Source organism: Prionailurus viverrinus, chromosome E2 (assembly GCF_022837055.1).
Source record: "Prionailurus viverrinus isolate Anna chromosome E2, UM_Priviv_1.0, whole genome shotgun sequence".
Lineage (NCBI taxonomy): Eukaryota > Metazoa > Chordata > Mammalia > Carnivora > Felidae > Prionailurus > Prionailurus viverrinus.
Window position 1 is genome coordinate 13,518,884 of NC_062575.1, and position 26,256 is coordinate 13,545,139.

Genomic DNA, 26,256 nt, shown 5'->3' on the forward strand with positions numbered 1-26,256 from the left:
CGTCAGGCTTATGTAAGACATTTTGTCCCGTTTTTGTTCTCTTCTCACCCAGAAACCGTTACTACTTGAAACATTTTAGAATCTCTAAGAGTGTAAAGGCTACAGAGAAGCAGCTTGACGGATCCTGTGATTTGTACTGTTTACTGTGGAGTTATTTAAAGATTTTGGAATAAATATACAAACTACAGTTGTGACATAAAGGTGTAAATAAATTGTATATTTTGAAAAATAAAAACCTTGAAAAAGAAATCAACAAAAGTTTGTTGGCACTTGTTAATTGGGGCCTCACCAAACTTCATGGCGGGGGGGGGGGGGAGTGGGGGAGGGGTGATGGGGGGGGGGGGATGAAGGCAGTTGGTCCAGCAGGGAGGGGTGTTTATGTTACTACTGACCAGGCTGTGTGGACTTGCTGGAGCCTAGTGATGATAAAAAGCTTGCCGGCTCTTTCTTTTTTCAAGTTTATTCTACTTATTTTGAGAGAGCAGGCAGGTGCAGGGGAGGGGCAGAGAAAGAGGGAGAGAGAGAATCCCAAGCAGGCTCCATGCTGCAAAGCTTGCCAACTCTTATCCTCTTATTCGGTCTTATTACTGTCTTAAAATTCTCCGCAGACCACATCTCCCCTCACTGCCTGGACATGGGCTGGAGCTGGAGGGTCGGCATTCTTACCAGCCGCCTTGATGCACCACTGGGGAGGTGTTTCTTCTGGAATTTATCAGATCCCAAATGAGGTTCCAGTCGACTTTCCTAAAATGAAGGAGGAAAGGCTGTAACAACAAATGCCCACAGTGGGAACTAGAATTTCAGGCCAGTTCGGTCTAGATGTAACGTAGTTTCCTGGGATGCCTTCTCAGCCACGTCAGTTCCCACCTGGGGAACCTGTCGAAGTACAGATCCAAGTCCTCCACCCTCAGTGTCTAATTCAATTGGTCCGGCGGAGGTGGGCTCTGAATTTGCCTGCCTAAAGATGGGGAAGCGGAAGAAAGCTAACCTTGGTGAGACTCTGGCGACGAGGCGAGAGCCCCCGCCCCTGCTGCCTCTCCCTGCTCCAGCACCCACGCGGTGACTTTGTCCATGTGGCTCCCAGCCTGAAGACAGGTGTGACCTGCCTGAGCCACCCATCCCACAAGCTCCTGGAATCGGGCCCATCCAAGCAGCAGAAATCACAACCTGTGTTTCCTCGATGTTGCTGGAAATCTGACAGCAGAGCATCGCACCCAAGGAACAGGAAGAAACAAGAAGGAAGAACAGAGGAAGAGATTGCTTGGGTGTAAATATGTAAGTCCATCAGAGAAAAGTCTAAGATGAACAAGTTTGAGGAAAAAAAAAAGGCACTGGAAAAAACTTATTTAAAAAGATTGAAACAAAACTCATAAGAAACACTGAAATCTAAGTAAGTTTATAGCATGGTAATAAGATTTAGGGGAAAAAAATAGTAAAACCAAGCCAACCTATTAATGAGAAAGTCTTCTTGGTGAACATTGGACAGATTCCCCCAGAGCTTCCTGTGCCCACTAGAACTTTCCAGGGGGTGAGGAATTTCCACAGAGCCTTTGAAAGACAGTAAGTCTCACTGTACAGAAAAGAATATAAGTGCTATGAGGCCCTTAACCTCAAGCAAATTGGTACTCATGGTGCATTCCTTGCTCAGCGACCGTCTAGTAGAGTCAGGGAATTTATTATCATGTGCAAGAGACATGAGCCAAAGATCAGATCTAAAGCAAGCAGGGGGCATTATCAAAATGCCAACACAGATAGCATGATGGGAAAGCCTGGAACTCATGGCACGTGATTTTATTTATTTCTGTAGTGGGAGCAGACACAAAACCATCAAGAAAGTTGAATGTTTGCTCAGGCAAAGGGCCATTGAAATTCTGATTGGTGTAAATAGCCAGGCTGAATGATTCAGTGATCCGAGCAATTTACCCTATCTGATTCTGTACCAACAAGCCAGCTGCCCTGGCAGAGGACAGGCCCTAGCCATTCTATTTATTTCTGGCGCTGTGCTTGTACTTCTAGATAGGCTGTCTTTGGGCGTTTCTTGGCTGACCTGAAGAACTGCCCTTTTAACTGGACTCTGTTCTTTTCCTCCATTGGCTGTGGCTTCTGTTCTCTGTCTTTGAACTTTGTACCATTTCTTATTGTGCCCAGCACAATGCCCAACTTGTAACAGGCTTCAATAAATGTTAGTCTTGTCTCTGTCAAATCTCTGACGGGTTACATTGTTGGAGTCTTGCTTCTCCACCTGTTCTCTGGCCTCTGCTGCCCTCTGGTGACAGCATGGGGCTCTGCCCCTTCTGACTGCCTTCGTGACTGTTTGCAAATCACATGTCGCTGGTTGTAAAATTCCAGCACTTTTCCACTTTACGTGTTCTCTTGACTTACTGTTTTGTCTCATCTGATGTTTTTGAGGGAAACCTGGAACTATGTTGATGAGTTTCTGGTTCTAATTTTCTATGAAGATATGCTGGCTGTAGAGATTTGACTGGAGCTTTCTTTACAGTGAGGTGATAATAGCACAATGAATAAATTGTATCTACTAAGGATGCTGCAGGTTGAATGTGAAATTTGGAAAATGCCAGAACTCTCATCTTCATTCCATCCCCAATACCTTATAAGCTTGTAGCAGGAAAAAAGAAGCGATAAAGAGGAAGAAGAAGGAGAAAGAAGGAGAAGGAGAAGGAGATCTTGTTTTGGCAAAAGCATAAAGCGGGGGGAAATGAGAACATGGACATAGTAGTTAATTTGGGAGGTGATTGTGGAAATAGAGTGAGGAATTGGGAAGGATTAGAAAGGGAAAGTGGGGAAGAGCATATAAGGATGAGTATGTGAGGGGCGCCTGGGTGGCTCAGTTGCTTAAGCATCTGACTTAGGCTCAGGTCATGATCTCACCGTTTGTGAGTTTGAGCCCCACATCGGGCTCTGTGCTGACAGCTCAGAGCCTGGAGCCCACTTTGGTTTCTGTGTCTCCCTCTCTCTCTCTGCCCCTCCCCTGCTTAAGATATCTCTCTCTCTCTCTCTCTCTCTCTCTCTCTCTCAAAGTAAACATTTTTTAAAATTTTAAGGATGAGTGTGTGAGGTTCTTATGCAGATTCTACAGGATCATCTTGAGAAGCAGACAGGATATCTGCCAGGATTGTCCAGCTAAAGGACAAGAGGCTGGAACGTTTATCGACCAGCTTCCTTTCCTGTTGGTTGAGGATTTCTTCCCAGGTGTCTACTCCCTCCTCACTTACAAGTTGTCCAGGCATGTAAGCCAACCGGATTCTTTGACAAAGGTCCTGGAGCAAAAGCAGAGAGATGGATGTGTTTACTTGAAATGGGATGCAATTACTACAAGCTGAGTGGGAGCTTCCGCTTGTAACTGTGGCCAAAATCAAAGCTGAGACAGTGGTCAGACAGAACCTTCCGCCACAATTAAGGTTAAGACCAGAGGTGGACAGAAGGGTGAGAACAGGGTCACCATATATGTCTGCCACAGAACCCAAAGGGCTGTGTTGTCAGTGTAAGAGTGAACCAGAAATACACCTACCTTCCCAGGGCACTGCCTGCATGGAGAGGAGAAAGTTTCTCTTGAGAATGTAGAACCACAAGCACAGCCCTGATGGAGGTCTGAAGCCTGAATTAATGCAAACTGGGTGGTCTGAAACACCCCAGGTCAAAAATTTCATGTAAAGTATTCCCGACTGGTGAAACCCCAGGGCTTTCAGCAGGAGCCCTTATAAATTTCTGTGGAGAAATGCAACATAAATCAAGGTCCCCTAAAATTCCCACAGATAAAATTCCAAGGACTATAAACTCACAATAAAAACAAAACAAAACGCACAAGGAAAAAATGCACCATGAGTAAAAGCTGATGGAAACAATATGCAACAGATGGGCATTGAGGAGGGCACTTGGGATGAGCACTGGGTGTTGTATGTAAGTGATGAAGCATGGGAATCTACCCCCAAAACCAAGAGTATGTTAGCCAACTTGACAATAAATTATATTAAAAAAAAAAAAAGAAACAACATGCAACAGAAATACACTCACAAAGACATCAAACATTAGAATTACGAGATGTGCTAGTTATTTTCCATTTGTTCTCCCGATTCACTCTGCATCTTTCCCCCATTCCACGCCATACTGTGTGTGAACTGCGTCAGTTTCTTCACTTGCTTATTGGCTGCAAATAGAGGCACCTACAAGAGATTGGCAGGATGGAGAGGAGTGGGGTCCACGTATTTATTCCTAGAGCTCTTTTTTTTTCTGCACTGTTTTGTAATTTTCAGTGTACATGTCTTTTCACCCACTTGCTCACATTTACTCCCAAATATTTTATTCTTTTGGCTGCTATTGTAAATGGAATTGTTTTCTTAATTTCCTTCATGTCTTTTTCATTACTGATTTATAGAAACACAGCTGACTTTCATGTGTTAGTCTTGTATCATGCAACTCTGGTGAATTCATTTATTTTACTTTTTTTAATGCTTATTTATTTTTTAGAGAGAGACAGAGCGTGAGTGGGGGAGGGGCAGAGAAAGCAGGAGACAACGAATCTGAAGCAGGATTCAGGCTCTGAGATGTCAGCACAGAGCCTGACATGGGACTTGAACTAGTGAACTGGGAGATCGTGACCTGAGCGGAAGTCGGAAGCTTAACCAACTGAGCCACCCAGGTACCCCTGAATTCATTTATTAGCTCTAGTAAAAAGAATTTTTTGAATTCTTTGGGTTTTCTATATGTAAAATTTCTATATGTAAAATTATGAAGACCCTTGACACTTATGGGTAGTTGAAAGTGCCTAAAAGTTTTATAGCCTCCCGTCCCTGTCCCAGGGCCCCTCGCCCTCCGTCCATAGCCGTCAAACAACTGATGTGGGTATATAATGCTTTTGGTCATGTCAGACAGCACCATTTGGAAGCACCTGCAGAACCCCACGGAAACATCAAGAGCTCGAGCTTCCTGGTGACAGACTGCTACAAAGTGATGGCGAGCACAGTCTTCCAGGTGACTCTGATTTCGACCTGTGTCACTAATGCTGGGAAAGGGACACATGTTTCCCGGAAAGGCTGTGCTTGCTTGTTTCTCTGCCTTAACCTTAGCACTGGGCTCACCTCTACACCTGCCTGGACAGTTTTCCGTGCGCCCACCACAGGATAGGCTCAATCCTTCCTGCTGTTCTGATGCCTATCTTCCCTCACACCTGCTTAGCAGGGACAGGCTAAGAGTCATTTCCACTTAAATACCTGGACACCTGGACACCACTTCTGTGTCCCTGCAGAAGGATTTTCCTAGATCCAACTAGGCATTCAGACTCATGGGACTACCATAAGCCACACTTGGCATTGAGAGTAATGGCATGCAAGATACATGGCTTGGCAGAGGATAGCATCAAATCCGTCTCTCCAGTGGGAGTCCCCGCAGCTGTCCCCACAGTCATCCAGGAGATATTCTCTTTGCTCTCACCCCAGGTGCTAGCAAAAGAAGCTCCCCTCCGGGGGGTGTGGGGCCATCCAGGCTTAGAAGCCTTGTGACACACAGGAGTCAATATTCTCTTGTAACAACTCCATGGGCATATCTTCAGGTGTCACCACAAAGGGTGTGTCAGTAATAAGAGTGGCCACAGAGCCCAGCATCCCTCATTTATAGTTCTCATACCCTCCCCACCCCTAGCTCATAAGCAATTTACCAATCAGGGGTCTTTAATCATCAGCAATATTTGGGCACATAGATGACCACATGCCCTTATCAGGTTCTCAGGGGAATGGAGCTAAAAAGTTAACTGAGGGGTGCCTGGGTGGCTCAGTGGGTTAAGCGTCCGACTTCAGCTCAGGTCATGATCTCATGGTTCATGAGTTCATAGAGCCCCACGTCAGGCTCTATGTGGACAGCTTAGAGCCTGGAGCCTGTTTTTGATTCTGTGTCTACCTCTCTGCCCTCCCCCAGTCATGCTCTCTGTCTCTCTCTCTCTCTCTCTCTCTCTCTCTCTCAGAAATAAATAAACATTAAAAAAAATTTTTTAAGTTAACTGAAAGATCCTTTTACAGAAGAGGAAAGGGTTTTGTTAACTCAATGTCCACAATTCCCAAATGCTAGAAGAATATTCTCTGTCATCCACAGATGACTTTCTTCCAGCCTTGCAAGTGCCTGGGACAGCCCTTAAATAACACAAGATAGGTCTTTCCTGAATTTCAGATGCCTTTCCCCCTCGCCAGTGGGATATAAGTGCTCTCAAACACCGTGCCTGTGCCACTCTCGTGGTCCTCACCGGACTGAAACATGTGCTTCTCAGCCTTTCATCCCCGGTATCCAGCGGGGCGCTAGATGTCAGAGGACGTCAGTGCTCAGTAAACATGTGAGTGAAAGGGGAATGAGCCATCTAAGCGTCTACTCCTTTTCCTGACCTTGCCCCTAGAGTTGGGTGTCTGGCTGGGTTTGGGGCTGGCAGTTCTCTGCACTAAGGCATGGCACTAATGGCCAGCGTGCGTGGAGCAAAGGGAACATCAGTTGTGCTGTGGCTTCTTTAAAGTCACAAGCAGGGCCAACAGAGTAACTCACAGTTGTCATATTAAATCCAAAGGCACAGGCTGGCCATCCTATAGGGTCGGATAGACCAGAGAGGGTGAGGGATGCCCCCATATCATTTTCTCACCTGCTGCTTTTTTTAATTTTAATTTTTTTTAACGCTTATTTATTTTTGAGAGAGAGAGAGGCAGAGTGTGAGCAGGGGAGGGGTAGAGAGAGGGAGGGAGACACAGAATCCGAAGCAGTTTCCGGGCCCTGAGCTGTCAGCACAGAGCCCGACGTGGGGCATGATTATTTATTTATTTATTTATTTATTTTTTTTAGTGAAGGCAGAACAGCAATTTTCAATTTTATAGTAATCAACAAACTCTAATTAACATGATGCAAAATTGGTTTCTTCACATCATCTTTTCTTTTAATTTAAATGCAAGTTAGTTAACATATAGTATTGGTTTCTGGTATAGACTTTAGTGATTCGTCACTTACATACAACACCCAGTGCTCATCCCAGCAAGTGCCCTCCTTGATGCCCACCACCTGTGGAGCCCATCCCCCACCCACATCCCCCACCCCTGAGTTTGATCTTAGTTTGTTCTCTGTACTTAAGAGTCTCTTATGGTTTGCCTCCTTCTCTGTTTTTATCCCATCTTATTTTTCCTTCCCTTCCCCTATGTTCATCTGTTTTGCTTCTTAAATTCCACATGCGAAATCATAGGATATTTGTCTTTCTCTGACTTATTTCGCTTTTACATAATACCCTCTGTCTTTGCCTGCTTCGGAGAGAAAGCAAGCCATAGGGTGGCTCTGTGCACCCTGTCCAGCCTCACTTAGTGGAGTTGAGTCCTCAACTGAGAAAGCCCCATATCTAATACAGGAATGCGAGGACAACTACAACTTACCAAGTTTTACAGGTGCTTTATAACCATTATCTCGAGTGATCTGCGTTGCCCATTTTATACAGAAGAAACTTCTCTGTGTTTCTCTTGGTTGCTGCCCAATAATAAGTTGAACCCATAATGTTACTAGTGTAGACACCCAGGTAGAAGATACCGGTGGAAATACGTCCTGTAGTTTTTCCCTGACAGTCATGTGTAACACCAGCCCTCTGCCCTCTATCCCCCACCCCCACCCAAGATTGTGCTATTTCGTTCTGTCTGTAAGTCGCCTTGGTGTCTAGCCTGTAGGATTTCAAGTGAGCAAATCACAGACTTCCATCAGTTAAGAAACTGGGAGAAAAAAGGCTAAGAGAGTCAATTCTGCACCCTACTTCTCACTTCAGATACTGGAAAATGTGTATAATAAATATGCCATAAAAGCTTAAATATACAGGGGTGCTTGGGTGGCTCAGCCGGTTAAGCCTCCGACTTCAGCTCAGGTCATGATCTCTCAGTCTGTGAGTTCGAGCCCCGCGTGGGGCTCTGGGCTGATGGCTCAGAGCCTGGAGCCTGCTTCCGATTCTGTGTCTCCCTCTCTCTCTGCCCCTCCCCCGTTCATGCTCTGTCTCTCTCTGTCTCAAAAATAAATTTTAAAAAGTTAAAAAAAAAAAAGCTTAAATATACAGCTATGTCCATGTTCTCGTGAAGATTCTAACTCAGTGAACCGAGTGGGAAAGCCCAAGTCAAACTTCTGAGGACCCTCAGAACTCAACTCTGTTGAGTGGTACTGGGTGGTAATGAGAAAATTCAGAGCTTTATGGAAATAGAGAGGTATGGAAAAAGGGAAACCGGGCATGATTGTTCAGTTTCTTGGTTTTCTTTTGGCTTTGGAATTGTCCTCTGGGAAATCGTCACTGGGAAGATCCCGTTTGAAAGTAACCGGTGTGAAGGGTACCCCTTTCAATAGACTAGAGATTCCCATCAATGCTGTCCTGGGAGGTCCATTCTTCAAAGTGGGCATTGCCTGGACTGGTCAGTGGGGTCACTGGAAGCTCTTGTTTCTTGTTTCTTCCCTAGTTTTGATGCCAGCCATTAGCATCCAGAGAGGTATGTGAGCGCCAGAGCAATTTTTTAAACCTCTCATGTCATTGCTTCCATGCCAGGCTGTGATTCTAAAATTTACCAGCTAGTATCTGTGGACCGGCACTAGGAGCCACTGGGTGATGACTGCCCTTCACAGTTGCGGGAGATCCTTGATGATTCCCAGGCACGTGAGCCCTCCAGGTGGCTGTCTCTTAAAGGTGGGGTTCTTTGCGGTCTGAAGAGCATGAGCCACACGTGTTATTTCACATTTGTGAAAGACTTCCTTTGTGGATCACAACCAGGGGTGGTTTTGCTTCTCAGGGGACATTTGGCAATCTCTTAAGACATTGCTGGTTTTCACAATTCGGCGGGTGGGGCATGCTACTGGCATCTAGTGGACGGATACTGCTTAGCACCCTACAGTGCACAGGAGAGCCCCCTACAACAAAGAATTAGCCAGCCAAACATCAGTGTTATTCAGAAACCCTGCCCTAAGGCCACTACTTAGTCCAAAGTAGGTTCAGAAGGCAGATTACTTTACGCCAGCCTATATTCTTTCTCTCTCTCTTCCCCCCCTCTCTCCTTCTCTCTCTTTTTTCCTCCCTCTCTCTCTTCCTTCCATCCTTCCTTCCATCCTTCCTTCCTTCCTTCCTTTCATTTTCCAGTATCCCTGGGATAATTTCTCCTCCTTGGATTTTTATCTCACCATGTTATTAGCTGCTTATCCATAGTTTCTTCACACCATCTCCGTCCCTGGGAATGTCTCCTCCCATTCTAGATCCACATCTCTCAGACCTTCCACAAAGCTCCAGACAGAGGAGAGCATCCCTGGAATGGGGAAGTGTTTCCACTAAAGTTACTACAGAGTATAAAGGGTAGTAACTGAGCAAACACTGTTCAATCCTTCCTCTTGCCCAGAGAAATCGGTACAAATTCTTCAGTGGATACCCGTGGCCTTGTATATCTGACCCAAACCTAACTTCCAGTATCAGATCCCAGAGCTCTCCTACTAGAGACTGCAAACTCTGGTTACCTAAAGAGTCTAGGAGGGGAACCTAAATGTGTTAAGTTGAGCCTGGAGGGGACTTCAGCAAACAGATGAACTTTGTAGAGAAGGACAGCCTCTACTCTGCTCCAGCCTATTTTTATCACATAGGAAAGGGGTTCTAATATTTCCAGAGCTTTCTGTTATGCAAAAAAAAAAAAAAAAAAAAAAAGTTGCTGAAAATTCATATTTTTCTGTAAATTTTTCATATTTTTAAAAGTTGGCATCTATTAAAAATTATTTTAGTGTTGTAGAGGACACAGTATGTTAGCCTAAGAGCTCTCAATTTTAAACCCTGACGGACTCAGACCCGTGTCTCCTGCATGTGGCCATTTGTTCTGAATTTTTACGCTTTTGCTCATGGTGTATGCTTTACCTAGGATACACCAACACTTACCTCTGCGTGTTGTTCCCCCACCCACCCACCCAGCCAGAACTCATCCCAAGTCATTCAATAGCAAATGCGCTGGGCATTGTTCCAATCACTGAGGAGACAATAGACAAAATACATTTGGAGCTTATGGTCTAGTAATCATCTCTGAGGAATAAAATTATGGCTGAATTCTTTTTTTTTTTTTTTTTACTGTTTACTTATTCTTGTTTCTTTAAAAACCTGGAACATATTTTTTCTATAAATAAAAAAATGGAGAAGAATAAATATGGACAGGCTGAACATTTAAAAGTATTCTTTTCTAGAGTTTATCAGGTACTACAATTTTCATCTTTAAAATCCCTTGTTGTCTTTGCTGTAGGAGGTACAATGAGAAGTCTTTCTTGTAGATTAATTATTTATACTCAGGCAGACCCACAGCAGAAGTGGATTCACTGTGAAACTTACAACACTTAGGGGCACCTGGGTGGCTCAGTCGATTAAGCCTCCGACTTTGGCTCAGGTCATGATCCCCCAGTTCATGGGTTCGAGCCCCGCATTGGGCTCTGTGCTGACAGCTCAGAGCCTAGAGCCTGCTTTGGATTCTGTGCCTCCCTCTCTCTCTCTGTCCCTGCTCCACTTGCACTCTCTCTCTCTCTCTCTCTCAAAAATGAAATAAAACATAAAAAAAAAGAAAAGAAACTTACAACACTTAATCTCCTGGGTCCCTCTCTTCCACAGGACATCCTCTAAGGCCTTGTACCTAATTTTTTTCTCCAACACTATTTATGAAAATTTTCAAATACACCAAAAAATCAGTGGGGTTACACTCCAAACACCTGTGTACTCATCACCTAAATTCTACAACTAACGATGTACTATATTTATCACACACCCCTATAACCATGCCTCTTTATACCCATTAATCCATCCTTATTTTTTATGCATTTAAAAGAAAATATCAGGCATCAGTACACTTCATTTCTAAACAGTTCAGCATTTCTATCATGAACTAGAGTTTAATGTTTGCTTATGCGTTTTGGGGGCAGGGGGCAGGTAAATTTTCGATGTTGTGAAATGCACAAATATTAAACATACCATGTGATGAGTTTTCACAAATGTATACACATGAGTAACTCAAACCCCATCAAGATAATAAACATTATCAGGGCGCCTGGGTGGCGCAGTCGGTTAAGCGTCCAACTTCAGCCAGGTCACGATCTCGCAGTCCGTGAGTTCGAGCCCCGCGTCGGGCTCTGGGCTGATGGCTCAGAGCCTGGAGCCTGTTTCCGATTCTGTGTCTCCCTCTCTCTCTGCCCCTCCCCCGTTCATGCTCTGTCTCTCTCTGTCCCCCAAAAAATAAATAAATGTTGAAAAAAAAATTAAAAAAAGATAATAAACATTATCATCATGCCAGAAAGTTCCATTATGCCCATACAATCCACTCCTGCCCCACAATCTTGACTTTTAGCAGCATTTTTGAGGTAGAATTATCATACGATAAACTATAATACTTAAAAGTGTGTGATTTGATAAGTTTTTAAAACTTTCTTTAATGTTTACTTATTTTTTAGGGAGAGACAGAGTGTGAGCAGGGGAAGAGCAGAGAGAGGAAGAGACAAGAATCCAAAGCAGGCTCTAGGCTCCAAGCTGTCAGCACAGAGTCAATGCAGGGCTTGAACCCACAAACCAGGAGATCATGACCTGAGCCAAAGTCGGAGGCTTAACCAACTGGGCCACCCAGACCCCCCAATGTAATTTGATAAGTTTTGATGTATGTATATACCACCGCAATCAACATAATGAATATACCCATCAACTCCCAAAGCGTCCTCATGCTCCTTTGTAATCACTGCCTTCTACTCCCCTTTCCCCCTAGGCAACCACTGACCTCCTGTCTGCCACTATAGATTAGTTTCCATTTTAAGATTTTATGTGCCTGAAATCATTTGGTGTGTAAAAGTTTGCTTTCTTTTACTCAATATAATTATTTGGAGATTCATCCATGTGCTTGCATGTATTGCTAATTCATTCCTTCTGACTGTTGAAAACAATTGCGTTGTATGGATTTCACGTTTTTTATCCATTCACCTGTTGATGAAAATTTGAATTGTTTATTGCTTTTGGCTATGAGAAATAAGGCTGCTACGAACTTTCACGTACAAGTCTTTATTTGACCATATGCTTTCCTTTCTGTTGGGTACAAACCTAAAAACAAATTGCTGGATTATATGTGATCATAAGATCACATTTAACTTTTTAAGAAACTGTCAAACTGTTTTCCAAAAGGGTTGTGGAATTTTCCATGCCACTAGCAGTGTAGCTCCAGTTCCTCTATATCCTAGCCAACATTTGGTATGGCCAGGATTTTTAATTTTGGCAATTCTAATAATTATATAATGGCGGTATGTCATTGAGCCTTTAATTTACATTCCCTTAATGACTAGTGATGTTGAGGATCCTTTCATTTAACTTGTTGTCGATACATCTTCTTTGGCCCAGTGTCTGTTCAAATCTTGTGCCCATATTGTAAATTGGGTTGTTTTGTTTTGCCAGTTATTGAGTTTTGAGGGTTCTCTATAAATGGTGGGTACAAATCCTTTATCAGATACGTGATTTGCAAATTTTTTCTACCTGTATGCAGTTCATCTTTTCATTTTCCAAACAATGTCTTTTGGAGAGCAGAGTTTTAAATTTTGATGGGATCCAAATGATCAGTTTTTGCTCGTATGAGTCATGCTTTTGAGGGTCATATCTAAAAAATCTTTACCTAACCCAAGGTCAGGAATATTTTCTCCTGCTCTCTTGCAGAAGTTTTATAGTTTTTAGAATTTACATTTAAGTCTATGATCTCTGAATATCAGAACCATTTAGAAACATTCTGTATACTTTTCACTAAATAGCTCTTTGTGTTGTCCAATTTTTTTATCACGTGATATGTCACCTATTTATTTTTATTTAAAAATTTTTCAAAGAATCACTCAGTATTCAATAATGTGCCTATGTATTTATTAACATGGCAAGCAATTCAAAAAATATATTTTAAGATTAAAACACTATCCCATCTATATCTAAATGTATATATTTAGATAAATGAAGATTTTAAACAAAGTTAATGATTTCTCTGGATGTTTTTTGCTTCTCTGCATCCTCTAATTTTGCTCCATTGAACATGCAGGATTTATATGAGTACATACGTTTTTCATTTATGTTTGTTTACAAAAGCAAGTTTCTTTCTCCTCATATTAGCTAGGCTATTACAGCTCAGTAGCAGGTCCCTTAGGCGGCAGGAAACGAAAAAAATACAAATGCTAACACTGACTTTGGTTAACAGTTTCAGAGGAGAAAACTGGATTGGCCATGACTTTCAATTATTTATGCTCTCCTCTGCCACCAATTCCACTGAAAATTGACAGCTGAGTAAATAAAATTTTGGCAATGTGCAGTCTCTGCCTGAGGTTTAGATTTTTAGGTCTTCCTTCTAAAAAGTGAGATTTCGACTTTAAGCAAGATTCCTCCAAAAATGTTTGTTGTCAAATAATGTGACCATAGTCACCTAGTTACAATAGTTTGCTACTATTAGCAAGCAATTTATTGCAATGGTTTGGGATTAAAGAGATGGTGTAAGCAAGTTCTTTTTCAGGAGCTCTTCAACCTCACGAAAGGATATACATGAGCTGGGTTGTCCCACGGATCGGGCTCCAGAAAGATCCGAAGGATCTTTTTACAACTTTCTCCCGCCAGAAAGTTCAAATAAAGAGCGGGGAAACCCTTGCTGGAGTCTTTGTGGGCTGGGCACAAGGTGACGGACGAAGATTTCTACCAATTGTACAAGTACCCCTTGCGCATGGCCTCGCGCAGTCAGTTTACGAAGAACAAGCCAATGAAGAACCAGCCAATGAGAGTGCCGCTTTTTCAGCCCGCGGAGACCAACGGAAGAAGAAGAGAGGGTATTGGCTGCCGTCTAGGAGTGCTGTCCAATAGGAGCAGGCTGCGCCCGCAAGTCGGGCGGGTAGCTTGAGCTGCTCAGGAAGTAGCTGCTGCCCCCGAAGTGTGCGAGTTCTTCCGAAGAAACGGCCGCCACCGCAGCGATTTTGCAAGCCCTGCAGTGTACCCCCCGGCCTTAGGTAAGGGGAGCACTTGCCTTTACCCAGGCCTTGGGCCCCTGGCTCCAGGATAACTTCCCGGGCTGGATCCCTGGCTGCAGGGCCTGGGGTCGCCCCCACGAGGGGAGCTGCGGGCGGGCACAGAACCTGGCAGCATAGGGAGGTTCGGTGGCTCCGGGCGGCCCCAACGGTTGGGGTTGAGGGCCCCGAACCCACGCTTTTTCTGGCTTGATCGGGGAGGTGCCGGAGGTGGGGGTGAAGGCAGGAAAGGCAGGAGAAGAGTCCGCCGCCGGCCGTTCTCCATCCGGGGTGCCGAGCCCCTAGCTCTTCTTGTGCAAATAGAATTGTTTTCCCGCTGGGCGCCCGTTACTTGCGTAACTTTCAAGTTCACGGAGGAACCTGTTCTTTGGTTTTATCCAGCTTTATTTCGCAGCGACACTGTGACGTAAATACTTACAAAAAATTTTTTTGAATGTTTATTTTTGAGAGAGAGAGAGAGAGAGACAGAGCATGGGGGGGGGGGGTAGAGAAAGAGGGAGACACAGAATCCGAAGCGGACTCCAGGCTCTGTGCAGGCACAGAGCCCGTCGGGGGGCTCGAACTTAGGAGCCGTGAGATCATGACCCGAGCCGAAGACGGACGCTCAACCGACTGAGCCACCCAGGCGCTCAGTAAATACTATTTACTCAGTAAATAAATAAAAAGTAAATACTTTTATTCCCCGTTTTAGAAATGAACAAGTTGAACAGAGAGGCTAGGAAACCGGCCAAAGGTGCCACAGGTAGTACGGGGATTTGAACCACATAGGCTAGACTGCATGCCTCGGCCCCTTATCCTGTAATTGGCGGCCATCGTCCCACCTGTTACAGACTTATATCTGAGTAACAAAGTTTGGAAAGATGACAAGTGGGAAATTAACGTCTTAAGCGTCCACTTAAACGCCACACATAGAAAATGGCATGTGTATGGCATGCCGAGGTCCAGGACAAGGCAGCTCAAGGCTTGGGGTGGCTTTTTGGCCCTGGTCACTCCTGACATAGTCCTGGGCTGGAGGATGTATATTTCCCCGCAGTGGTTGGGAAGCTTTGCTCCAGACTGCCGCTAGGTGTGTGGATAATTCAGTAGGTATTTAGCACCTGCTGTGTACTTGTTGCTGCGGTGTATACCGTAATGAATCGGTTGGATTCAGCTGTCTGCTTTGCTGTTCTAATGAAAACTGGTTGCTCTTAAATGAAAACTGACATAAGGTGGGAAGAAACTTCATTTCTAATATTTAATCATACTGATATGTACGGAGAATAATAAAAAATAAAAACCTGTGCACACACCATCTGGATCTAACAAACCCTTTGCTGTAATTGCATCCTTTTTTCTTTTTCTTTTTTAAGAAATAAAAAAAGGTATATATATAGACACACACACATACATACATATATAGAGTTGAAGCCCATGAGAACCTCGGAACTCTCTTCCTGAATTTGATATTTTTCATGCCCAGGTTTGTTTTGTACTACAGTTGTATAAGTCCAGATAGCAGCATGATTTTTCATGTTTTTCATTATCCTAAAAATGGCATTATAGTGGATTCCTCTATAACCTGTTTTAGTTTCTTCTCCACTTTCTGAGTCCTCTTTCCAGGACTAAAGGTAATGAAATATCCTGGCTTAACATTTTTATTTTATTACTGTCTTTTTTTGACCATCTTTTATTCTACTTTCTGAAAGAGTTCCTCGACTTTTTCCGATCCTTGTATTAAATATTTTATTTTGGCTGTCATCTGTCATTTTTCATTTCCCAGAGCTCTTCCTTGTTTTCCAATGTGTCCTTTTTTCCTCCCTGGCATTCTTTTCTTGTAAGTTTGAGGAGTTTTTTGTTTTGTTTTGTTTTTGTTTGTATATGTTTTTGGTTTTTGTTTTGTTTTTTACAGTTTCTTGCATTAATTTCCTTTCTGCCCTCCAAGTTTTTTCTGTTTGTCTGCTCTGGTCTCTCCCTCATTTTGGAGGCTTTACTCAAAATGTCAGTTGGTCCTTGGCTATTAGTTCCTTTTTAAGGAGAGCCCCTGCCCTCCCCCTTGAGGCTGTTTGGAAGCTTGATATGAGTGGCTGAACCCTGTCAAGCTATCAGGTAGTAGGCTTTTACTGTTAGATAAAGGGACAGAGCCTCACCCATTTTCTTGGGGATTCACAACTGTCAATATTTCTAGGTTGTTGTTTTTTTTTTTCCTAGAGAAGAGTCCTCTAATTTCCTGCTTTAAGTAGAGGACTTATATAAACCAGAATATTGTGTCCCGGATTTGTGCAGGGGGAAAAAGTGAGGAGAAGAGTTGGGAGAGTCTCACACTGTTCAGTTTGTAGACTTGCACTTAACTGCTTATTTTCACCGCTTTGCTGTCACCCATGCTGGTCTTAAGCCTGTCTAGTACAAGCCTCCAGCTTCCTACAGCAGAGGTGGAGGAGGTGTGTGTTTGGCTGGCTTTTGTTCGTTTGAGACAGGCTTTCAACCAGTCCTGTTCTTCAGCTCCACGTTCAACACTGTCCTCTGTGTTGCCTGGTTTCTGCAGTCCCCTCGGTGGGAGTCCGCTTGCTTCTCTGTAGCACACAGTAACCGCCTCTTTGCAGTCACTTGGGCTTCATCTTTTCAGCTCTACTAAGAAGTTACCAGTTCTAGCAAAAATTGCATTGTCTCATGCCCTGTTTGAATTTGCTTTGTCTTTGTGATTTATCCTTTATCCTTTCTCTAATGCAGTTGGGGGGAGTTGTCATGTTAATGGGTTTTCAGGAATGACTAGAAAAAGGTACGTGTGCTTCATCCACCATGTGTATTGTATTCCATCTACTTACTCGGCCCACCCCAGTGTGGCCTCGGGCCCCCTCGCTGTGCGGAAACTGCTCTTTTCTAGGTTATGTGTCCTCGCTACATTGTTAAATCTAGTGACCATTCTTCTGCGCTAGACACACTTGACCATTCCCTCCTTGAAACATTCTTCCGAGACCAAGATGCCATGCTCTACCAGGTTTTCTCCTCCTTCACAGCCTTTGTTCTGGGCTCTTGTCCTGTAACTTATCCTTTTAATGTTAACCTCTCGGTTTTGAATCCTTGGCCCACTTTTCTTCTCTCCCTTTCCTTCTTAGGTAGTTTAATCTATGATTTTAAGTGGCATGTCTATGCTGACAGTTCTTATAGCTGTCTACTACTTTCCATCTCCACTGCTACCACTCTTGCCCAAGCTTCTGGACCACTAGTTTGCACTCCCACAAGTAGTCTGTAAACAGCTTAGCTTACTTGCAATCTTGCTCCCCTACAGTCCATTCCTAACATAGAAGAAACTCCTGGGGCGCCCGGGTGACTCTTGACTGTTGATTTCAGCTCAGGTCATGTTCCCAGGGTTGTGAGATCAAGCCCCGTGTCGGGCTCCATACTGACCATAGAGCCTGCTTGACATTCTCTCTCTCTCCCACTCTGCCCTGCTAGTGCATGTGCACGCTCTCTCTCTTTCAAATAAAGAAAAAGAAAGAAAGAAAGAAAAGAAACTCCTTACCAAAGCTTTTAGTGCTAGTGTTTGGCCTCATCAACCTCATCCCATACTTGCACTCTTCATTACTGTGTTCATTACATCTGCCTGGTTTCTGTTTTACCAAACCCATGGTCATCAGGGAGCTGTGTACTGATTTCCTTCTGAAACTCTTCTTTGGCTCTTCCTATGGCCAGCTTCTTTTAGTCCTTCATGCCTGGGCTCAATTTTCAGTCTTTCTGAAAGAGCATCTAAAATGGTAATCCGCGACTCCTCCCAAAACCAAATATCACCATGTATAATTTCCACATTTATTTGATTATTCTCGCGTTTGCTAGAATGTAAACTCTGTGACAGAATTTTATCCTTTACACAGTTTTATCCTGTCATTGCCTCTATGGGGGATCTGACTACTTAACAGGTGCTTAATATTTCTTGAATGGATTAACATAGTGGAATTAGAGACAAGAACCAAATAAGGAAAGGGACATGACAGGCACTGAATAAATATTTGTTAAATGGGCTAACAAATGGCATTAGAGAGGGAAAACAAAAATAATGACAAGGATGAAGTAAATCAGGTTTGCTCAGCCTTTTTTGGAAAAATTAGGTAAATTTCTGTTTTGAGTTAGTATTGACTTAATTTTGCAAGTGTAAAAATGTCCTTTTTCTGTTTATCCTTTGTAACTTGGTGCTGTGAAAGATGAATATTGCCCACTAAAATCAGATGTAGCGTTCTGTGCATTTGTTTTGGTAAATCTCTGTATTCAGGTCATGACAAAGAACTGCAGGAGGTCTGGGAAATTACTTTCAGATACAGTAGTTCAACCCTCTTATTTCCTAGATGTTTCTGCTTTAGAAGATAGTACTGTGATCACATGCCTTCACATTTGTAAAGGGTAAGCCGGAAAGCTAGTTTTATAAGTACTTGCTACGGAGGGAAAAAGTTGATGGCCGAACCCTTCTGACCTAAAATAAGTAACTAAAATCTCTTGAAGATTTTCAGTTTTGCCGAGAATGATCTTAAACAGAACATCTAGAAGACTTAGATGTGATTATATCGGCTACCTGGCATGTTTTCTCTCCTTTGCTGATACTTTTTATGAACATTACTTCCCCAGTGATGGCTCATGAAGAAATGGAGTATAGTCTTGAGATGGAGTTAGAGCATCATGCTGCAGAACAGCCCGCCCCTGCCGAAGTGGCCGGCAGCCAGGAGGGACCGTCCCCGCTCCAGCCTCTACCTGCCGAAGTGGCCGGCAGCCACGGGGGGCCGCCCCCGCTCCAGCCTGCTCCGCGGGTGTCTGCTGACCCGACGGAGGAAGTGGAGCGGTTGGGAGAAGATGGTGTGGAGGACGTTCATCCGGGAGCTTCGGAGGAGCGCGGGCAGGGACCTGGTGTTAACCGCCCCGTCCAAGTGTCGTCACTGGAGTCGATGAACAGCTTCCTCAGCGGGCTGCAGAGGCTTCACGGCATGCTGGAGTTCCTGAGGCCCCCTTCAGACAACGGCGTGGGGCCAGTGAGGGCCAGGAGGACGAGGGGGTCTGCCTCCCGCAGGTCAAGACCCGGAGCGTCTCAGAGGACTGACCGTGCCAGGTAAAAACTCGTGTCCGTCTCGGGATCGGTGCCGCCCTGGGAGTTGCGAATGCCGATTCTGGCCCTAGTGCGCCGAGGGTTGCCACTGTGACTTTTGGCAAGTCAGGTGGCCTTGCTGAACCCCCGTTTCCTCGGGAGTTAGATGAAAATGAAAGCGCTTGCCTTATTCACTTCACAGAGTAACCGAGAGACTCAGTTACACTGAGGTGCTTTGGAAAGTAGGTGCTGGTTCGTTGGCAGCGGCTTCTGGAGAAGTAAGTGGCTCTTCCTCAGATCGCTGGCACGTCGCAGAAGTACTTTTTTAAGTCCTGAGTCCACACTTCGGCTACCCAGGATCCGTTGTTCATTGGCATTCTGTGTAACGGGGTAGTAGACTTTGGAAGACAGGCGGGCTGGATTCAAAGAAGCCTTGTGAAAAGTACGGTGTCAATAAAGTTGGAGCTTATCTCGCTAAGTGGGGAAACATTCCACCCCTCCTCACCCGAGAGTGTGTTGCGGAGTTGAAAGTAATTTTCTTTTATAGTTTTTGGGTTGAACTTGCCTCTTGAAGACCTTAGCTGTCCGGTCCTGACAGGGTCGTTATGAAAAGTAACCGGTGTCTATGCCTTGTCTGTTTTTTAACTTCCTCCTTTATTTGAAACCCTTTATTTCACGTAGATTGAATTTAAGATCTTTATTTTATATGTGAGGGAAACTTGGACCCTGAGAAAGTGTTTTGTTCAGGGTCTCATAGCCACTGCAGGGATGGAGTTGAGCTGGTATTGGAACCCTGATCTCACTTGTTTTCTATACAGACAGACAGAGGAAGCTTCGGTCAGATCCGTGTGTTTTCCTTACATTATGGAAATGAAGAGGTGATACTAACAAGCAGTAACTAGGCCACCTGTTCACCGTGTTTTACAAATGAGGAAGCTGATGGAATCATTTGTGTTTTGACTGTGGTACCTCTGGAATTGGGATTGCGCCTTCTGATCCTGGATTCGGCATCCTTTTGCCTGGGTTCTGGCGATTACTATTTGGGGCAAGGGGAGGGTGCTCTTTTACAGCTGGTCCAGTCTCTGGAGCCTGGTCTTTTCTGGATGTGACCCATCAGGGTTGATGTGCTTCGTTTTGTGTCGACAAGAGTTTCACACGCATGCTACTGTTATGTAAGGTGCCATTCTGATTGTGAAGGCAGAATAAGATTTCGTATGTTTGTGTCGTAGGGGAGGCACCTTGCAGTGCTGTTTGAGGAGCCTTTCAAAGTAAGTGTGCTGAGAGTTGAGAATGGTGTCCCCAGGAACTGGCTGACTGCCAGGAGGCCTCACAGTATTCCTCAGCCTTGGATGTTCATACTCGCTTGGGGGAGGGGAGTTGGGGGCAGAGCTGATTGCTCTTGGTGGGTGGGGTACACTTACCAACTCACAGGAGAGTGATGGTTATAAACCAGATGCCAATTTACAGAGACAAATGGAAATACCACAGAGACCAGATTCTCTTGCTGGCACTGTTAGCATAATTCTCCTAAAAGGTATTTATACACAGAAGCTACACTCTGATCAGAAAATTGCTTCTGTGTTCAGAAACTGGGTTACAGAATCTAGATATTGAAGGATGTTAGTTGAGCTCTTTGACAACTGTATGTTTGTCTGTACAAAGCAAATACATCTAAGGGGCCAGGGACTGTGCAGTTACGTGGAGAAAACATGGATTCTGGAGCCACGTAAATGTGGTATTGAAACTTCTTCCCCCTGAATATTGTGTTGTAAGTAAATGCCACACTAAATTCACATAAAAATATGAGCTTTTCCAGCTCATTTTACCTTCTGAATTTCTTTTTATTATTTTTTTTATACCTTCTGAATTCTTTTTTTTTTTTTTTTAATTTTTTTTAACGTTTATTTTTGAGACAGAGAGAGACAGAGCATGAACAGGGGAGGGTTAGAGAGAGGGAGACACAGAATCTGAAACAGGCTCCAGGCTCTGAGCGGTCAGCACAGAGCCCAACGCAGGGCTCGAACTCACGGACCGCGAGATCATGACCCGAGCCAAAGTCGGACACTTAACCGACTGAGCCACCCAGGCGCCCCTATACCTTCTGAATTCTTAACGTGAATTTCTCACTGTGGTGTTTGGCATTTACTCCCCTGATAGACCATTTCTGGGCCAGGTGCTGACAGCCTGGGCCAGGGTGAGCAGCTGTGCCTCAGACTCCACCGAGAAGCCAGAGTTGGAGAAAACTGGGTAATGAGGTATTTTTCCTAACAGGCTTCTCAGCCAATCACAAACTCCTTTCCCGTTTCTTTGTTTGAGGCTGCTTGATTCTGATTCTGGCTGTCAGCATCATCACTCATTCATCAAATATTTCTGACATTCCACTGTAGGAGAGACTGAACTTTGCCTTGGAGATACATTGTGAGCAGGACAGATCAGGGTACCTGTTTTCATGGAGCTTACGGAATCTGGGACTATAGAGGCTAGCCAAGGGGCAAGAACTAACACTGGTTTTTAATTCAGAGATAATAAGTGGAGGGAAAGAGGATTTCTTGGGTTTCAAGGTTGTACTCCCAAAGACACCCTCCCTAGCACTTCCTCATGACGATAGTCCCCTTTCCTGTGTCCCCATCTGACTTTGGAAATGCCTTTTACTGTCTTAATGTTAATGAGTGTTTTTTAATCACTTGATTTTTTTACCAGTTTCTATGCAGGAATGCTCAGTGTGCATGCCCAGTAGCCCCTCAGCCTCACTTTAGTGTGGATTTCATTTGATTAAAATGTACTTAAGAAATACTGTCCTTATGTGCTGGTCTCATGGTAGCTAAAGCTGCTGTTCACACACAATTCCCAAAAAAAAGTTGATAAAGTTGCTTATTAGTATTTTTTAAAAAGAAAACCTGAGTGACATCAGTAAAAATGGCCGGACCTCTGAAACAGTTGGCAAAATTTAGCAGAATCAACTTGCAGGATGCTGGAAATTAAACAGATACTTACACCATTTTCAGGGAGCGAATATTAAAAACCAAACCAAACCAAACAGCTGATGTCAGTAGAACAGTAAGCTTCGTGCCATTCCTTGCTCCCAGATCCCTCTTCGGCTTACTGTAACCATGAAAAGTCACTGCCTGCGATCACGGTGAAGACGTGAGGGAGTAGAATGGAATGGAAGCTCCTTCAGAGCCTCATTCCCAGAGAATTCCCTTTCTTTGTCCTGTTTGGTGGTTTCCTAGAAGATCTCACCTGCAGGGCTCTTCCTGATTTAGCACTTAGGCCCAGTCTAAAAAGCCTAAAAGCCTGTTCCCCAGAGGCTGCCTGAGGTGGTGCGTAACGACTGGGGCAAACTAAACTAACCAAAAAGCTTAAAAGGAAAAGCTAAGGAATGAGATCTTCGTAGGGGTTTTGAAGAGCTCTGACATATTCTTAGAAATCTAGAAGGCCACACATATGGCAAGGGCTGTGTACAACTGTGCCCGCGCCCAGGAAAGACCTAAGAAGGCACTAATTCCTCGACTCCTATTGGCGTTGAGGCTCTGCACAAGCAGGAAGAATTGTCACCTGCCTGGCTGATTACTGAAGGTGTGCCCCAGCATACACACACAGTCACACACTCAGCGAAGACCAGGAGACTTATTGGCTCCTCAAACTCTTGAACCCTGAGATAATGACCTGAGTTGAAATCAAGAGTTGGATGTTCACCAGACTAAGCCACCCAGGTGTCCCAAGATTTTTTAAATGTTTGAGTAATTTCTGCACCTAACACGGGGCTTGAATCCACAACCCCAACATCAAGAGTCACACACTTCACCGACTAGCCAGCCAGGCACCCCTAAACTTTTCTATTAGAATTTGGAATAGACATTTCTATATGAACAAAAAAGACATAGTCATACAGAAAAGAGCAAAGCAGGGGTGCCTGTCAGTTTCAGCCTGTGGCTCTTGATCTCACAGTTGTGAGTTTGAGCCCCACGTTAGGTGTAGAGTTTGCTTAAAAATAAAAGACATCTTAAAGAAAGAAAGAAAACAGCAAAACAGTAGATATAAATCCTGCCTTAAATGCAGTTGTAGTAAACACAAATCAAAAGGTACAGATCAGCAGCATTGAGTTGTTTTTTTTTTTTTTTAATCCAACTGTATTCTGTCTACAAGACAGTTTAGATTCAAAGATATTAGTAGGTTGAGAGTAAAAGGATGGACCAAAATAACATTATGCAAACAGTAACCATAAGAGAGTAGGAGTTAATGTACTAATATCAGATGAAATAGACTTTAAGACCAAGATTGTTATAAGAGTCAGGGTGCTTGGGTGACTCAGTCAGTTAAGCGTCCAGCCTCAGTTTGGGTCAAGATCTCAAGGTTCGTGCATTCAAGACACGCATTGGACTCTGTGCTCGTGGTGTGGAGCCTGCTTGGGATTCTCTCTCTTTCTCCCTTTCTCTCCCGGCCCCTCCCCACCTTGTGCTTATGCTCTTCCCTCTCAAAATGAATAAACTTTAAAGAAAAAATTTTTTTAAAGATTGTTATAAGAGTCAAGAATGACATTTTATAATGATAAAAGGGCCAATCCATCTAGAAGATATAACAATTATATAAACCTATATGCCCCTGTAACAGTACCCCCAATACATGAAGCAAAAACTGTCATAATTGGTGGTAGAAATCTACAATTCACTGGTAATAATAGGAGATGTCAGTACTTCACTTTTGATAATGAGTTTAACAACTAGGGAGAAAGTCAACAAGGAGCCAGAAAACTTGAACAATACTGTAACCCTACTAGATCTAATAGAAAATTCCACTTAATAGCAGAGTATCCCTATTTCTCAAGTGCACATGGAGCATTTTCCAGGACAGATCATATGTTAGGGCATAAAAGAAGACTCAATAAAATTAAAGGATTGAAATCATATAAAATATGTTCTCTGACCACAACAGAATGAAACTGGACATCAATAACAAAGAATTTGGGGCATTTCACAGTATGCAGAAATTACACAACTCCTAAATAACCAAGAGTTCAAAGAAGAAATCCCAAGAAAAATTAGGAAATACTTTGAGATGAATTAAAAGAAAAACCTAATATACCAAAACTTTTAGGATGCAGCTAAAGCAGTGTTTAGAAGGAAATGTATAGCTGTTAAATGCCGTGCTAAGAAAGGATAAAGTACTCAATAACTTAGCTTAAGGAACTAGAAAAAGAAAAGCAAACAAAATAAAAAATCCAGAATTCAAAGCAAGCAAGCAGAAAGAAGGAAATAATGACCATTAGAGTAGATATGAATGAAATAGATTTCATAGAAATAGAAAACCAAGAGAGAAAACCAGCTAATCCAAAAGTTGGTTTTCTGAAAAATCAACAAAATTGACAAACTTCTAGGTAGACTGACCAAGAAAGAGAGAAGACCCAGAGTAATCAGGAATGAAAGAACATCACTATTACTCTTACAGAAGAAAGCAATTTTATAAGGGAATACTGTGAACATTTTTGGTTTTGTTTTGGGATTTTTTTTGGTGTTTTAGAGAGCAGGGGACAGGGGCAAAGGAAGAGAGACAGAATCCCAAGCAGGCTCCACACCTGGCACAGAGCCCCATCTGGGGCTCAATCCTGTGACCCTGGGATTGTGACCTGAGCCAAAATCAAGAGTCGGATGCTCCACTGACTGAGCCACCCAAGCACCCCTGTGAACAGTGTTATACCAAGAAATTAGATAATTTAGGTGAAATTGACAAACTTCAAAGAAGACATGTTTATCAGTATTCTTTCAAGAAGAGAAAGAAAATCTGAATAGATGATTAACAAATAAAGGGATTGAATTGGTAATTTAAAAACAAAATTCACACAGAAGAGCCCAGAAGTAAGTGGCTTCCCTGGTGAAGTCTACCAAATGTTTAAAGGTGAAATCAGTAGGCAGTTGATGAGGAAGCCCAGACACCCTCTGGACTTTCCTTTTTTCAGACGATTGGGAAGATGGCAGACATTCTGACTGAGCATGCCTACCAAAAGCAGCCAATTATCTTTCAAAATAAGAAGAGGGTTCTGCTAGGGGCACCTGGGTGGCTCAGTCAGTTGAGCGTCTGACTTGATTTTGGCTCAGGTCGTGATCTCATGGATTGTGGGATTGAGCACATTGGGCTTTGTGCTGACAATGTGGAGCCTACTTAGGATTCTCTCTCTGTGTCTCTGCCCCTCTCCTGCTCGCGCACGTGCTCTCTCTCTCTCACTCGCTCTCTCTCAATATAAACATTAAAAAACAAACAAAAAACGAGAGTTTTGTTTGGAGAAACCAGCAAGGAGAAGCTCCTGTGATACTACAAAAACATTGGTTGGGGCTTCCAGGTGCCCAAGGAGGCCATTGAGTGCACCTGTACTGGCAAGAAATGCCCCTTTACTCCTAAGGTCTCCTAAGGTCTCCATCCAAGGGCAGATTCTGTCTGGTCTGGTGACGAAGATAAAGATGAAAAGAACCATTGTCATCCACTGAGCCTACTTCCACTACCCCCAAAAATACAACTGCTTTGAAAAACGCCAGCAGAGCTTGTCTGTGCACCTGTCCCCCTGCTTCGGGGATGTCTAGACTGGCAACATTGTAACAGTGGGCGAGTGCTAGCCATTGAGCAAGTCTGTGTGCTTCCCTGAGCTCAAACTCACCAAGGCTGCTGGTACCGAGAAGCAATTCCAAACATTCTGAGACTAAACATCTGCCCATACACCTAAAGAAAATAAAGTTATTTTCCCAGTTAAAAGAAAAAATGAAATAACACCAATACTTAACAAACTTTTCAAAAAAATGGAAGCAGGGGGAATACTTCCTGATTCTTTGAGGTCAGTATTATTCCAATACCAAAAACATAAAGGCATCACAAGAAAACTGTAGACCAATATCGTTTATTGGTAATTTATGAATGTAGATATAACGTTTCTCAACAAAATACTAGCAAACTGAATCCAACAACATATAAAAAAGATGATACACTAAAACCAAACAGGATTTGTTCTAGGTGAGCAAGGCTGATTTAACATATAAAAAAATAGGGTCCCTGGGTGGCTCAGTAGGTAAAGTGTCCGACTTCAGCTCGGGTCATGATCTCAAACTTTGTGGGTTCAGGCCCTGCGTCGGGCTCTGTGCTGACAGCTCAGAGCCTGGAGCCTGCTTTGAATTCTGTGTCTCCCCCTCTCTCTGTCCTTCCCC

General features: G+C 43.6%; 1 protein-coding gene and 1 pseudogene across 3 annotated transcripts in view; both read left to right on the forward strand.

The window, feature by feature from the left end:
- Positions 1 to 13,850: 13,850 nt before the first annotated feature.
- Positions 13,851 to 26,256, forward strand: part of RFWD3 (ring finger and WD repeat domain 3) — a 42,439-nt gene continuing 30,033 nt past the window's right edge. Inside the window, exons 1-2 of one of the 3 annotated variants that reach the window (XM_047836697.1) lie at positions 13,851 to 14,007; positions 18,619 to 19,093. In XM_047836697.1, coding sequence (XP_047692653.1) covers positions 18,621 to 19,093 — 473 coding nt within the window. In that variant the 5' untranslated portion in view covers positions 13,851 to 14,007; positions 18,619 to 18,620. Of the gene's footprint in view, positions 14,008 to 14,412; positions 14,432 to 18,618; positions 19,094 to 26,256 lie in introns of those variants that run through there. The other 2 variants (XM_047836695.1, XM_047836696.1) reach the window with 2 other exon arrangements.
- Positions 25,017 to 25,755, forward strand: LOC125153494 (40S ribosomal protein S11-like; annotated as a pseudogene).